Source organism: Salminus brasiliensis, chromosome 4 (genome assembly GCF_030463535.1).
Source record: "Salminus brasiliensis chromosome 4, fSalBra1.hap2, whole genome shotgun sequence".
NCBI lineage: Eukaryota > Metazoa > Chordata > Actinopteri > Characiformes > Bryconidae > Salminus > Salminus brasiliensis.
The window spans coordinates 33,032,479-33,047,409 of record NC_132881.1 but is presented as its reverse complement, the minus strand read 5'-3'; the positions used below and the strand labels follow the sequence as shown (position 1 = coordinate 33,047,409).

Below are 14,931 nucleotides of genomic sequence, written 5' to 3'. Positions count from 1 at the left end.
ATTCAGTTATACCAGCCAGGCTTAGTGTAAAGAACCTCTCAAAGGTCTAAAAAAAACTTCTCTTGACGTAATTGTGTTTAATCAATTAAATTCTTCACATTCGCACGTCTCTATTACAAACGTGGTTCTATATGGAACCAAAAGTGGCTAAACAAGTTATTTTGAGTGACGTGAAACACCCATTTCTAGTCTTCAGTGCATTTTTGTGGCTTGGCCTTATCCAGCTATAATCCTGATACCTGAGATGGATGAAATGGCGTGGTGTAAACCGGGTCAAGTTGTTTTGTGATATCTGGCACTGAGACATTATTGTCTTAATATTGTAGCAGATCATGTAAGTCCTGTAAGTTTACCTTCTAAACACTAAAAGTAGGACAATTTGCTTAATGTGGAAACGGGTGGAGGATTGTTTCTTCCATGAACACAAGAGGGCACTAATTGACTCCACAATTAAATAGATCATGAGGAAACCTTTCCAATGTATCTTCTGATCTGATTTTACTTGATGCTCTTAAGCATGACTGCATACGATCAGGACATCTGTGGTTCTGGTTCCATGCTCTTCTTCATTTTTGCAATGATCCTATTTGTTGTTAAACAGCACTTCAGTATGAGCACTGCGCATCAATGAGCATCATTACATATTTCCTTTAGTACATGTTTACTTTAAATACACTACATTTACAAATAAGAACATTTCTAAGTACACTTCATCATCATTCATCATTCAATCATAACAATAAAACTACCTGCCTGATGTTGTGGAGCCCCACCCCCTTGGGTAACATGTGGCTTGGCATTATCCAGATGAACATTATCCTGATACCCAAGACGCATGAAGTGACCAGGTGTAAACGGGGTCAAGGCTGTTTGTTTATCTGGCACCAAGATGCTGGTAGCAGACACTTTCTGTAAGTTCTGTAAGTTGAGAGGTGGGGCCTCCATTGAGTGCCCATGACCCTGTCTGACCACTTTTAGTAGGTACTGACCACTGCGTACCACGGATCTGACTTCATCACATAGACATGTAAAGGGCAGCAGGTGTTTTGAAATTATCTGAGAAATGAAAAACATATGTTTTCATATGACTTTAAAGATATTAGAGCAAAATTAACTTGCATTCATTTAAAAAACATGTTGCTGTATTTAGACAGTAATCTCAGAACACAAATAATAACAATAATAGTAATAATAGTAATACTATCTTATTGTTTTTTTGATTGTTGCCCATGTGCCTGATCTAAAGTGCACTGTTACTGAGTTTATCAGAAGCTGTTTAAGCTCTATTCCTATTACACGCTGGGCCGTTTGCAGTTTGCACTACCAAAGCTAATGCTGAGACCTGCATGTACCTTGGTACCACTGTGCAGGTTTTACACTGTTTATGGCAGTGTGTGAAGGCCTTGTAGCACAGATTGGACTATTTTGGATGAGAGCTCGGCATGTAGGCAGTGAATTTGTACTGCAGTCACTCCTCTGCTGTAGTTAGTATGGCCCTCACATCCTGCGCCTGTCACCAGAGCATTATCGCGCTCTGCCAGGCGTGTAGCTGTGAGCGGCCAGGGTGAGGAGAGGAGAGGAGCGGCTTCTGCTTTTGGGGGCCGCTGAGACACACCATATCAAAGAGCCCCTGGAGCTCAGAGAGGAAAGCCTCATCAGGGGGAGGAAGATTTTGTCAGCCACGGCCGGGTTGGTGTACAGTTTTCCCCCACGGCGACATCTCTTATCCAAAGCAGAAGATTCAAACCGAAAGCGGAATTGCAGCAGATGAAGGACATTCTTAGTTCATCAGGAAACCGTGCGCTGTTGGAGCCATCACTGCTGTTTGTCTACAAGCTGCAGTGACATTTCTCCTCACAGATGGATAAGGAAAATGGCTTTTAAATAGGGTGTATTCAGGTTTGTCCTTTTGAAGCGAGACTATGTCTAGAGGCTATGATTTCATGGCTTTATTTCTAATAGAACGAAATGAAGTGGGAGGGACGTTACATCCCCCATTAGATGCAAACAGACAGAGTTCTTTATGCAAGAGCCAGTAGTCAATAACCTAGAGAGAAATACATTTGGATGTGTTTTCCTCGTTGAGAACACCATCACTGCTTGTAAACAGTAGAAAATGAACCCTGGAGGTGTACTGTATCCAGCAAATAAAACTGTAGAATAAATACATACAATTAAAGTGTTTCAATGGGGTGGTAAAAAATAAACATGGCGAACAGGTTTCCTCCTGCAGTCTGCTTCTTTAGCTTTGATGTGGAGCTAAAAACAAAAATACATGCTTATATCCCACCTGCAAACTTCAATGTAAATCATCATACAGTTGCTTTAAATGGTTGCAAGACCATTTAAAAAGATGTTTCTGTGGTTTCAGACATGGTTTGACTGTAAAACTGTAAAAATCAATAAAAGTGTGTACAAATTTGAAACTTCTGGAGAGCCATCAGCTGCGCCACACCCCTTCAGAATGAGTTTTAATTAACTTCACAAGCAAGTCATTATTAAGTGCAGTGTAAGTGTGTAATTGAGCGTGTGCATAATAATGTATGTGTACTTATTGCACAATGCAAATAAGCTTTCATTACTTCCTAAACTAGCCAGTTAGCTCGAGTGCTATACTACAGAACCACGTGTCTTGGCTGATTAACTCCACTTTGGTTCAAATGAGGTTACATGTACATTTTTCGCTAAATGATCACTTTACATCTGGATGTGCCTTACAAAGCAACTGTTCATGGCCTCTGTACCGTCTTTACCAGTAGATGGCGCTGCAGCTCTGGTGAGCAGCCCTCCCTGTGAGTGGAGACTGAGGGCATATTAAAGAGGACATAGCCCGCATCACACAGGATCCCATGTGATCTTCAGCCAGTCAGGAATTATCCGCTGAGCAGCTGTCCTGTGGCTGCAAATGTTCGATTAGGGCCAAAGCAGTCAGGAGGCGTTAGAGATTGTGGGTTGCTGTTTCAATAACATGCTAACTGATGCTGATGGAGGAGTTTTATGTGTTCCTGTAATAGCAGCCTCTCTCAAACGAGCTTAAGCCACAGAAGACATGTCTAACCATAATCAGATTGAATGGATCAATATACTTATCAAGACGTGGATGGCTTGATTGTTGTTATTGTGTGTGAGTGAGTGAGCGAGAGGGAGAGAGAGAGAGAGAGAGAGTGTGTGTGTGACCTGGCTTATGGGTTTGTGATCGTTCATACAGTGGTAATATCTGAGTTTTAATAGATGGCTGCATCACTGGTTACATCGTACAGTCACATTTAACTGTGGATAGAGAAGCTGGTACATGCAGCTGAGGCGATAATGCAGAGAAATACATCCGCCATAGATTTCTAAGTTTTGTCAAATAAACGCCAGGTTCTGGAGTCACATTTAACGCAGGATGTAAGGTCGCTTGTTATCTCCCTCTTTCTTGCTTTGGGGCTTTATGGTAGACCTACAAAGCAGCTAATCCAGGCCGCACATAGAAAACGTAGCGGAGGGAGGGCCGTGTGTGCGGGGCTGTTGAACGCTTACCGGGGGGAGGGGTGGATTTAGCTTGGAGGGAATGCAAAGGGGCTTGATGCACAAGACGAGCAAGGGGGTGTTGGGGTGAAGAGCGCAGAGAGCGCTTACATGCTATTGTTCGTGTCCTGTGCAAAGGAACAAAGGGTCTTGCTTGCACCGGCTCCTTGCTTTTTCTGCTTCTGCTCTGTAAAGAAGACTCTCAGATTTATTTGCTCCTGCAAATCGGTACAGGGCTGGATACAGTAATTCCCTGCGCCATGGCCTATTTAAGATGGTGATTGCAGCTATGGTTCAGTTCTCCGCGCCCCATAGGTTGTGATCGGGCTTGGAGAGCCGCAGGAGCACAGAGACTTCTTCCTGGACAGGTAACGTTAACGGTAGCGCTGTAGCTTGGCTAGTTAGCACTAGCTAACTACTTTGAGCTAGTGGTCTGTGTTTGCGGTGTTTAAGAGGACCGTGCCTCAGACCGAAACACACGTTTCGGTCTAAGTGTGAGTTAAGACGAGCAGTGAGAGCCACCATAGCGGGATGTGTCTTGTTGTTAAAGCATGCGAACCGGAGGTAGGCCTGAACTAGGCCGTCTGGCAGAGCAGGCGTGCTAAGCTAAGTTAGCCTGTCGAGGTTCAGAAGCTGATTTTATCCTGGCCTGCTTTCAACACGTTTTCTTTTACCTCAGCATGGTAATATTTAATGATATTTCTGCTAAGACGGATAAAGAGATGCATAGTTACTTGCTGAAGTGAGAGAAGAGGAGTGACTCGTGTAGCTAAAGATTCAGAGAAGAGCTTGATCAGCGCTTTTTTCTACTGGGATTGTAATGTGCGCTTTTACGCCGAGAACAACAACAACAACAACAGCGGCTGCAATGGAGCCGAGAGACACTTTATCGAGCTTTTTTATTTAGTTATCACTATAAGGCAGCTAAATCTATATTTTGCACGTCTCAACCGTTTTGCTGCTCTGAGTAGGACAGACCTGTGCTGTTCACTGCATGAGGAATAAGGAAGCCATACCTTGAATGGTGTTGCAGTGTACAGCAGTGTTCAGGGCTGTCTCCTGCCCTGGTTCCTAGTTCCCTTTGCAAGGTGTATAATTTAGAAAGAGTGTCTGAAGATGCAGTTCTCAGTTTTAATGCATTTTGTGGCTGCAGAAGAAGGGAAACTGCCTAACTTCAATGAAGTAAGGTGTTTCTGCTTTTATATTTCCATTGAAGTACACATTATAGCCTTTGTGTTGGTTTATGTACCAAAAACAGTGGCTGTTCATTTTTCCATGACTGATATCCAATCCCTGTCCCAGTCCCTTTTAGGAATGATCTTTCTTCTGATTTCATCGTTTTACGCAAAAGGCTCTTGATGTGCAACCGTTCCTTATAACTTCAGGGTGAAAGGGGTCTGGGGGGGGGGGGGGGGGGGGTAAACTGAAGTTTACATGCTCAATCAAACAGTTCCTGAGGAAGTAAAGGAAACAAGTGTTGCCTGCGACCATTTACGTTTTTATAGGTCTTTATTGTGTGTTGGCTAAAACCTTTCCTTGTGGTTGCTGTGACACCCTCAGTGTTTTTGGGGGTTTCTAGTGTGCCTGCCAGCGGGACAACAAGGCTAGCAATTGTTTAGGAATGGCTTTATTCTGAATGACTGTAGTTCCTAAAGGTCTTTTACCAGCCAGTGGGTGGTGCAGGTTATTAACAGCGGCTGGAGCCTCTGGGTGTAGGGAAATGAGAGGCATTATGTGATTGATGTTTGCATGTGTTTAGCAAGAGCTGTGGGGGATGGGTAAAGGGTACATCTGCCCCCTTACACACCATTACCTGAGACTAGCTTAATTGGATGGAAGGTGCAAAACAAGCTGCTGCATTGACTGTCCATTCATTTACCACTGAGAATAAGTTGGGTGTGCTAGCCCATCTGCATACTACTTGTAAAGACAGCGTAATGGCCTTTTACAGATTCAAATAAAAGGTTTGTGTGTCTCTGAGCTGCTGATGCAACGCACTGGCCCGTTTCCAGTTTAAGTATGCGGTCATGACACTGTATGGATGGCTTGTATTAACACTGGGTTACAAACCACAAGTAGGAGCTCATGGTAGTGGCATAAGTGGGGGATGGGCTAAAGGAAGCAGAAGATGGACCCGCTGGTCACATGATGTTGTCGGAATACAGAAAAGGGGGCGTTTCATTTGCAAGCCTTACACATGAATTCAGTGTTCCTACACCCGTACATGGCGTCTTCAGAAATCAACTGCAGTGTTTATTTAAAAAAAAAAAAAAAAAAAAAAATGTGGCCGGGTACAGCTGCTTACTAAGTAGACTAAAGTGTTTTAGTTAATGTAGGTCATGCAGAAAAAAAAACTACCATCACGTAATTGAGAGAAATCCTGCATTTATCTTCAGCAAAGAAAGCAGAAGCAAACACCCTTCAAAATGAATTAATCAATACATGTGAATTTTAAAATGTGACAGAAATGAAGTGAAAACGACAGTTTGACTGTTAAGCAATCACCAGAGGAAGCAAACATAGGCTGTACATGTACTGCTTCATATCATGTTTGATTCAAACCTGAATTTCCTCTTTTGTACCTCAGGCTGTTCGTCCAAGTCGTTCAAGCTGTACTCCCCAAAGGAGCCTCCCAACGGTAGTGCCTTTCCCCCTTTTCATCCTGGCACGATGCTGGACAGAGATGTGGGGTAAGTGTGGTTGTATAAGTCTAGTCTTATAAGACTAGAAGAGATGCCATTTTTTTTTCTTGTCTAAGACATATGAATGAAACATTATTTGAAGGCACTCACCTAATCACTTATTATTTTGCATTATATTGCAAAATAATAATTTATATTATATTATATTATATTATATTGCTTTAATTACAGACCGACACCAATGTACCCCCCCTCGTACATAGAACCTGGGATAGGGTGAGTGTGATATGCAGTTAGGCAGTGTTGAACAGTGTATAATTTTATCCTTATTAATATTGATGCAGCTCCACTAATCAGGTTGTCCTATCACAGGAGGCACACACCGTATGGAAATCAAACAGACTACAGGATATTCGAACTCAATAAACGACTACAGAACTGGACAGAGGTAAGAGACCATTCTTTCTGACAATACTGACAAAAGGTTGATGTCTAGAGTAAATATTTTCTTTTGATTATTATTTTTTCTTTTACATACACGTACATTTTGAGTGAGTATTGTGTTTTTTGTGGTGATCCTCCAGCAGGACTGTGACAATCTGTGGTGGGATGCGTTCACTACAGAGTTTTTTGAAGACGATGCAATGTTGACGATCACATTTTGTTTGGAAGATGGACCTAAAAGATACAGTAAGATGCTTTCTTACTTACTGTTACCTCCATTTTGCCATCGTTTGTAATCATTAAAATTGTAACCTGTTTATTTATCTAGTAGAAATACTGATTATGCTTGATCATATTTTGAATAATATATTCTAGTCTAGACCTTTTTTAATAAAAGTTTTTGTTCTCATAGCAATTGGGCGGACGTTGATTCCTCGCTACTTTAGGAGCATCTTTGAGGGAGGAGCCACTGAACTTTTCTATGTACTGAAGCATCCCAAGGAGTCCTTCCACAGCAACTTTGTGTCTCTCGACTGTGATCAGTGCACTATGGTCACGCAGAATGGCAAACCCATGTTCACACAGGTACCTTCTGTCTTTGCTGTTTTAAAATCATAAAAAAATTAGTAACACACCCATTGGTTTTGTGATTCAGGATCGTTACCTTGCTAGTGTGATGCTTGTCTCCAGAATTTGTTGCTGGTACTTAGTTAAATCTGTTCCTCCCTCTACCAGTGACAAATGCCACTGCCTGGAACACAAGACCAAAGTGTGATCAAAGGCATGGTTCCTTTATAGCACTTCTAGAGATCCTATTAGCATTTTTTCCATCACAGGCCTCCATTACAAACAGAGGAACCATCTGCCTGAAAACACTTAAATTTTCTGATATCTTTTTATAGCCTTATGACTTTGTGGTCATCAGATAAGTTTAATGTTCAGTGCTAGCCAGCTGCTTAGGAGTTCATATCTGCTAATTAATGGGACACGATTTGAGCAAAGTCTTCATAAAGCTGTAGTGAAGAAGCTGTTTATGTTGAGTTGTTATTTTAGGCTGATTTTTGTTACAGAATGGGACTGCACTGCCCCCTTTTTTTCTTCTAATGTTTAATCCTGCTTCTGTACCAATACTGGCCATCATTTCAATATCTGCTTAAAAGGCAACAGTTTTGGCAGCTAACCAAAACCATTTTGCATAAACCTCAAGGTTGCATTTATCTGAAAGTGATTTAAAATTCAGTATGAAGGTAATCCTTTGCTCCAGACATGCTACGGAGGTGTTTGCTTTTAAAAATGACTTTAATAGGCGACTTTAATGCTAAGCCCTCAGTTGATGAATTGACTACTAATTTGCCTTTGTGTTGCCCATTCATTTCTTCTTAAAAATGAACGGGGTGTCAGTCGAGGCATACATTAACCATTGTTGTAATCTTCTGATGGCATAATAACAATGCCATTTATGATTTTGACAATACATACACAGCCCTTCAGCTTTAAAAGTGTTGAGTTTTTATTTGTTTATTTGAATTTCTCCTACATGCTTTAATCTCTGCAGGTTTGTGTAGAAGGAAGGTTGTATCTGGAGTTCATGTTTGACGATATGATGCGCATAAAGACGTGGCACTTCAGTATCAGACAACACCGTGAAGTCGTGCCACGCAGCATACTGGCCATGCATGTGAGTGTTTGTGTTTTTATGTATTTATTTTAAACCTTTCATTACCTAGGCAAATTAAAATGATCTGGATTCTTTTGGTCGTTCTGTTAACCCTTTGCTTAAATATTGTCTCTTGTATTCTTGTGCTTAACGTAGGTTTGCATACATATAAAAAAGAAATAAAAAATTCAATTCAATGTATTGCTTGTTGGCTTTCCTACTGATTTGCATTTTTTTTTTACGAGTTGCTTATCTTGTACAGGCTGGTGCTTGTTTTTGATGGTATCAGTAGAGATAGAGAGTGTCTTGTATGCACTGTCTATGTTGCACCATGGTCCTGGAGGAACGTTGTTTCGTTTCACTGTGTACTCTGTATGTAGTTGAAATGACAATAAACCCACTTGACTTGACTTGACTTGATATATTCCCTAGCATATGCTATGTCGAATAAATGTTGTTTAAATAAACTGTGCATCTTAACAGGCCCAGGACCCTCAGATGCTTGACCAGCTTTCAAAAAACATCACGAGATGTGGGTTATCCAATTCAACATTAAACTACCTCCGAGTAAGTTTACCACTGCATGAGTCTTGAAGTGTTCAACTTTGTAACGAAGGGCTGGGATTGCCTCAGGTTTTCATTCCAATCAAGCAGAAGCAAATTGAACTATGTTTGTCTCGCTTACTCCTTTAACAGTGGATTAGTTATGTGTGCGCTTCTGCTTGGTTGAAAATAAAAACGCCACACTGGCCCTTTGCAGAAAACACTGTGAACCTGGTCTAAAATGTACGTTTTGCTAAAACCAGTTTGGGTTTTAATAATAAATGGAAACTGTATGATCCATTTATGGCACCATTGCTCTCGATGCACAAGGTCTGCCTTATGCATGTATAGTGTAACTACAAACTTTACACACGTACGTGTGTGTTGTGTTTTAATAAGCTGTTGTAATTTACCATGGTCTTTTTATTTGGCATTCCGATCCAGTTTTAATGGATCAGTTATCCGCATGTTTTAATGGATCAGTTATTGGCTATTTTAACCCCAATCCAGTTCAGAGGCGTGGTTTTAACCACAGTGTTCAGAAAGCAGTTTGTCCTTAAGGCACCATTAACATTATTGCCCAGCTGGCAGCACTGGAAAGCATTTTCTGAAGGTAAATAAGAGCAGTATGGAACTGTTTTACAGTGGAACATAAAAAGCTATATGAAACTTTATAAAAAAACTATTGCTGAAGTGCTCTTTTACCAGCAGACAAACCACACCCTTTTTTTGTTTTTCAATGAGCAGTGAAAAGTGCGTTCTAGGCTAACACTAATGTTGATCTGTACAAGCCATAGGAAACACAAATCAAAGCACATTGACTTCACGATAAAACAGTTGTTCATTAGTCAACGAACATCAACATTTATCAGGCCAGAGTGTGTACCACTACACACAGACATGCACGTACGCATAGTGATTTGTCAATGATTTGACTTGTTTAAAAGGAACTGGAGGGTCAGCGTCAGACTGGATTGTAAGAGATTAGACACACTATAATAGTAATAGTGTAATAAAGTAAGAAAAGTCGCTACTAAACTAAATAAATCAGTCCGGAATCTCTCATTATAGAAACTGTCACTGAAAAGAACATGACTGGGAATTACTTAGCAGCACATATTTTCTAAACTGTGTGGCTGTATTGTTTATACAAACACAAAGAATGGATTGGATCTGTATTGGCTGATACTCCACATTAAAAGACATCCCTGTTTATTTAAAACATATGCATAATGAGCGTTTTAAAACTAAGCATTCATGATTGTGACACTGTCTGGTGTGACATGATTAGTGACCTGACTGGTGTGTTCTCTCCTTAGCTTTGTGTAATCCTGGAGCCGATGCAGGAGCTGATGTCCAGACACAAGACATATAGCCTCAGTCCCCGAGACTGCTTAAAGACCTGTTTGTTTCAGAAGTGGCAAAGGATGGTCGCCCCACCCGGTAAAGCTCTTTAGAGTTTCTCCTTTCCTCAAGTATCTTTCTTAATGGCTTTCATGTTTAGATGTTGCTGGACTGCTGTTTGACTAATGCATGCCATTGTCCCCATAGCTGAGCCAGCAAGACAGGCGCCCAACAAGCGGCGGAAAAGAAAAATGTCAGGTGGCAGCACCGTGAGTGCTGGTGGGGGCACCAACAACAACAGTAACAGCAAGAAGAAAAGTCCAGCCAGCAGCTTTGCGCTCTCCAGCCAGGTACCTGTAAGCATCTCATTTTGATTTCTCTTAGAAGCCTGTAGGTCATGGGCAGCGCATGCATGGGTGGTGGGATTGAGAGCTTTGCATGAAGTAAAAGAGAAATTGGAAGAGTTCGAAGAAAGACAGACCCAACATAGACAAGTGGACATGATCCAATGCTGGGCAGTCCCTGGTCCTTCAGGGCCGCAGGTCTGTGGGTTTTCTGTGCCTTTTTTCAGTAGGTCAGAGCCTGTTTTGTCTAGAGTGATTTTGAGCTCCAGAAACAGCCAGTGATGGAGACCCGAGGTGGAATTGAACCCATGCCGCACTAAAGGATCAGGGATGCCCACCGCTGATCTTTTCTCGAAGACCGGTCTAAACAGCTTGAGAGATTGAAGGCCACCGTAGAATATGGTTGCCGAAAAAAGACTAAACGTGACGTCGGCTTGCAAGTTCATTAAGTGGTTGCCATTCCTGAGGTTTATGGTTCTCTGTGGCTGCTGAACTTTGTGCTGGCCTTCTTGATTAGCATGGGCGCACAGGAATTTAGCTGTGAGGTCTTGGTGCCCTCTGACGTTGCTGTGGGGATGGATGGTGCAGTCTCCTCCACCCCTCGAACACCCCCGGTGTTGCGGGGATAATGTTTGCGCCCCTTCCTGTCCCCTGCAGGATGTGATGGTGGTGGGTGAGCCCACTCTGATGGGAGGGGAGTTCGGGGACGAGGATGAGCGGCTGATCACACGGCTCGAGAACACACAGTTTGATGCAGCCAATGGCATCGATGACGAGGACAGTTTCACCAACTCTCCAGCCCTGGGCAACAACAGCCCCTGGAACAACAAAGCTCCCTCCAGCCAGGAGAGCAAGAGCGACAACCCCACCTCACAGTCAGCTCAGTAGACTACAGCACTCACTGTTGGAGGGCTAGGGAAAGGCATGCAGTCGATAGAGGGCAGTTCGAAATGCTTCTGATCCGAATGGCACTCGCGTTGTAGTTCTTAGAACCGGCCTCCCTGTCATAGCGCTTCGCTCTGAAGAATCCTAACTGGCCAGACTCTGTTCTTCTTCAGCTTGTGGAATTTGTGCTTTTTGCGAATTGCTGTAGAATTACTGATCTGCATTTGATACATGAATTATTCTTTTTTTCATTGAAATGATCTCACTGTGCATTTGTGCCTGAGAGGAAGAAACTAGTCTTACCAGTAGAAAAGAATTAGTGTCTGGTCTGTTTGACTTCTCTGAGTTTGAGAACAGCAGTTAGTGAAGGCAGCCATGTCTGTGGGTTCTTGTTCCAACCTCGGGTCTCTGTGTGTGCTGTGCTTGACAATGCATGGCGGTTTCTGTTGTGCTCACTTCACAGGGAAGGTTTCTTTATTATTAATTTTAGTTTAATTATTATTTTTTTTAACCATCTGGTGATACCGTTGTGCGCACCTCAGATTCAAAACCAGCTCGTTCTTATTTGATTTCACTTTATTTTTAAAAGAAAAACCTGAATTATTTGTTTTGTAGGACCTGGTTGGAACAAAAACCTGTACAGTTCCGGAGCTTGAGGACCGGAGTTGAGAACCACTACGTAAAGTAAAAAAAAAGAAAAGAAAAAAAAAAGAAAAAAAATTAAATAAGTGTAAATCTTGATGGTACTGGAGTACTGGTCCTGCTCAGTATGGTCATATGCAGAAGTTGCCTACCATGAAGCCAGGCTCAAAAAAGGTGTTTATTGTTTTTTTGTTTTTGTTTTTTGTTTCTTTACATTGTTTTTGTTTTTATTTTTTTATATCAATTTGTAAGGGTAAAAGTATAAGCAAGTTAAAACACCCTGACTATCCTTTGCACTGTTGTCACTGTATTCTCAATCTATTTTTCTTACAAAAATTATAGTACATTTTCTTCTTTTTATCCTTCCCTGTTAAAAAAATTAATTTGATTAAATATGTAACTGGAGAATGGTAGAGATTTATATATATAATGTGTTTATTATTATTATTATTATTATTATGCTTTACACATTTGAGATAAGTAAGCTGACTTCCTGTTAATTGTGTATTTAAAATTTCTTTTTAATCACAGCATGTGTGTCTGTAAACTGCATGTTTCAGACATTACCTATTCTCACTAACAGACATTATTTCTGTTTGCATAATCCTAGCTGGAGGTATTTTACACCATATGTCTGTGCCCATACTCTTTCTAGAAACTTTGAGTTGATGTCCTGTCAAGGAAGCTCAAAAAAAATGAAATAATACTGACCAAATGTTCTCAAATGGCAAAGCATAATGCCTCATTTCCATTAGTGAATACTCACCATGTAATTATTTTAGACTCCCAATATTTTTGGATTTTTTTCTTTCTTTTTCAAATGCTACAGACCAAGAAGCTATGAGCAAGATACTTTAATCTCAACCCTTGTGTATTTGTTTCTATGAAGAATTCTTTTCATATTTTTTTTGTTTGTGTATTTGTGCTGTATATTTAAGACTGTAGCTATGTTCTGTACAAGTGTAATTGTATTTACTCTTCTTTAGAGCATCCCTGCGGGCGTGCAGTTTAATGTAAAAACAAAAACCTGATCATGCATTGTAGACAATGTTTTTTAGATACATTAACCATAGTCACCATTCACTTCAGCTTGTAGATTATAGTTTTATTTCAATGTACAATTACAATGTATTTATTGTTATTTTATTTTTCTTTTCTTTTTTTTTTTATCTTGCCACTTCATCATGTCTGGATACGATACACAGTCTTGTAAAATACGTCAATCGACAAATTCTCAATAGAAAAATTCAATGCTGCCTTTTGTCTTTGTTTTTTCCCCGTGTAACATAATTTCTCTTTGATTTCAGGTGTGACGTTAAGACTAAGAATTCATCAATGTTGTTAGTTGGACATTGTTGCACTGAATTTAAAATCAGTCCTTTTAGGTTTTTAACCCCCTTTGACATAAGCCATACTAGGTTTAAACACCAGGTGGCATTCTACACCTTGACCCCGTGTGGGACGGGGAGAGGGGGGTGGGGAGGAGGAAAAATAAATAACTTCTTACTAATTCAGCCAAGTATTCTGCCCAATTGTGTGGCTATTTTATATAATAAAAAAGTAAATGCATTGTTCAGCTAACTCAGACAGTCCAGTGTTTGTTTGGGATTATTCACCAAATCGAAGGGGAAGCTCCTTTGTGTTCTTGTAGAGCCCCTTTGATAGTGGCTGTTTGATAAGTCTATTTTTTTCTAGTGTCTGCGATGATAATTCATGTACGGTATTAATAAAACAGAATTTTCACTTAATCCAGTGTGTCTTTCGGTTCTTTGTGTCACTGGCTGCTGGTCGTTTGAAAGTGACCGTTGGGTTCGGGTGCAGTCCCAGTTTACCTCTGATTGGATGAGCGATGATGAAGCCAGAGCGTTTACAGGTACGAAGGTTAAGGCTTCATGAGGAAGCTCGAGTTTACTGCTGTTTACCGAGCCTCAAACACAGCAGCTAGCGCATTCACCAAAGCTTTCCTAAGAAAAAAAAACGTACGAAAGATTTTACGATTAACACTAATCTCACAATGTGCCTCGTTCATCAGTAGATTTTTTTTTAAATCTTGAATATTCTTTTAAAAGAAAAGTCCTAACAAGAAGCACGTCAGATTTTATGATATCTCTAAATGCGTCTTTATGGTTCAACTCAGTGTAAAATTATTCTAAAATGTCTTCTGACAAACATTTAGCTATCATGCTTTTGCAGGCTTAAAAAACAACAAATATATATATATATATATATTTTTTTTTTTTTTTAACTGTAGGCCATTTGTAATTTCGACTTTAATGTTACAACTTCCTACAAACGATGCAAAATAATATTTTTAATGGTCCAGTGTAGTTAAATGTATAGAGATGAAAAACGAATCAAACTGGTCGAATAATTTCCCTATGTAGACACTAACAATCTAATCTGTAATGTTAAAAATCAAACATTAATTATATTTTAGCTAATTAATCTTGATTATTTTTGAGCTTGACCTTCTGGACTCTTACAGTCTGTGTCGTAATGTTAGGAAATATTTAAGAACATATTTTAAGATAAAGAAAACCTTTTTATAAGATTATTTGAAGAATAAATATTAATCTTAAATTTGAAGACTCTTTTCCTAGACATGTGTTCCAATGTGTTTTTTTTTGTTTTTTTTAAGGTTCCTACACAAGTTTTGTCATGCACACACTGATGACTGAGACTGATAGCTAACTGGCTCTGGTTTATTATAATCCGCTAACTGGCTCACATTTGTTTCAGTTAACCCCTCATGTTGTCTTGCCTGTCTAATTTAACTGAAGTTTACCTGAGTCGCAGTTGGTTATGAGTGGGAACCTGCGTATTAAATGTAGAATTCCTCAGATAAATCTAACGTTTCCCTTGGAGCAACTTCCTGCATATTTGAGCCTTGCCGTTACATGTTTGTCTACTCTATTCGCTC

At 40.3% G+C, this 14,931-nt stretch overlaps 1 protein-coding gene and 1 non-coding gene across 5 annotated transcripts in view; both read left to right on the top strand.

Moving 5' to 3' along the window:
• ldb1a (LIM domain binding 1a) overlaps positions 1-13,759 on the top strand; it is a 28,461-nt gene extending 14,702 nt beyond the window's left edge. Inside the window, exons 4-13 of one of the 4 annotated variants that reach the window (XM_072678096.1) lie at positions 6,098-6,200; positions 6,384-6,428; positions 6,525-6,600; positions 6,737-6,842; positions 7,009-7,181; positions 8,152-8,274; positions 8,737-8,820; positions 10,116-10,239; positions 10,348-10,490; positions 11,142-13,759. In XM_072678096.1, coding sequence (XP_072534197.1) covers positions 6,098-6,200; positions 6,384-6,428; positions 6,525-6,600; positions 6,737-6,842; positions 7,009-7,181; positions 8,152-8,274; positions 8,737-8,820; positions 10,116-10,239; positions 10,348-10,490; positions 11,142-11,372 — 1,208 coding nt within the window. In that variant the 3' untranslated portion in view covers positions 11,373-13,759. Of the gene's footprint in view, positions 1-6,097; positions 6,201-6,383; positions 6,429-6,524; positions 6,601-6,736; positions 6,843-7,008; positions 7,182-8,151; positions 8,275-8,736; positions 8,821-10,115; positions 10,240-10,347; positions 10,497-11,141 lie in introns of all 4 variants that reach the window. The other 3 variants (XM_072678095.1, XM_072678098.1, XM_072678097.1) reach the window with 3 other exon arrangements.
• On the top strand, positions 7,948-8,049 carry LOC140555031 (small nucleolar RNA SNORA13). The gene has a single exon (XR_011979652.1). It is a non-coding gene; the product is annotated as a small nucleolar RNA SNORA13 (small nucleolar RNA).
• Positions 13,760-14,931: the final 1,172 nt, after the last annotated feature.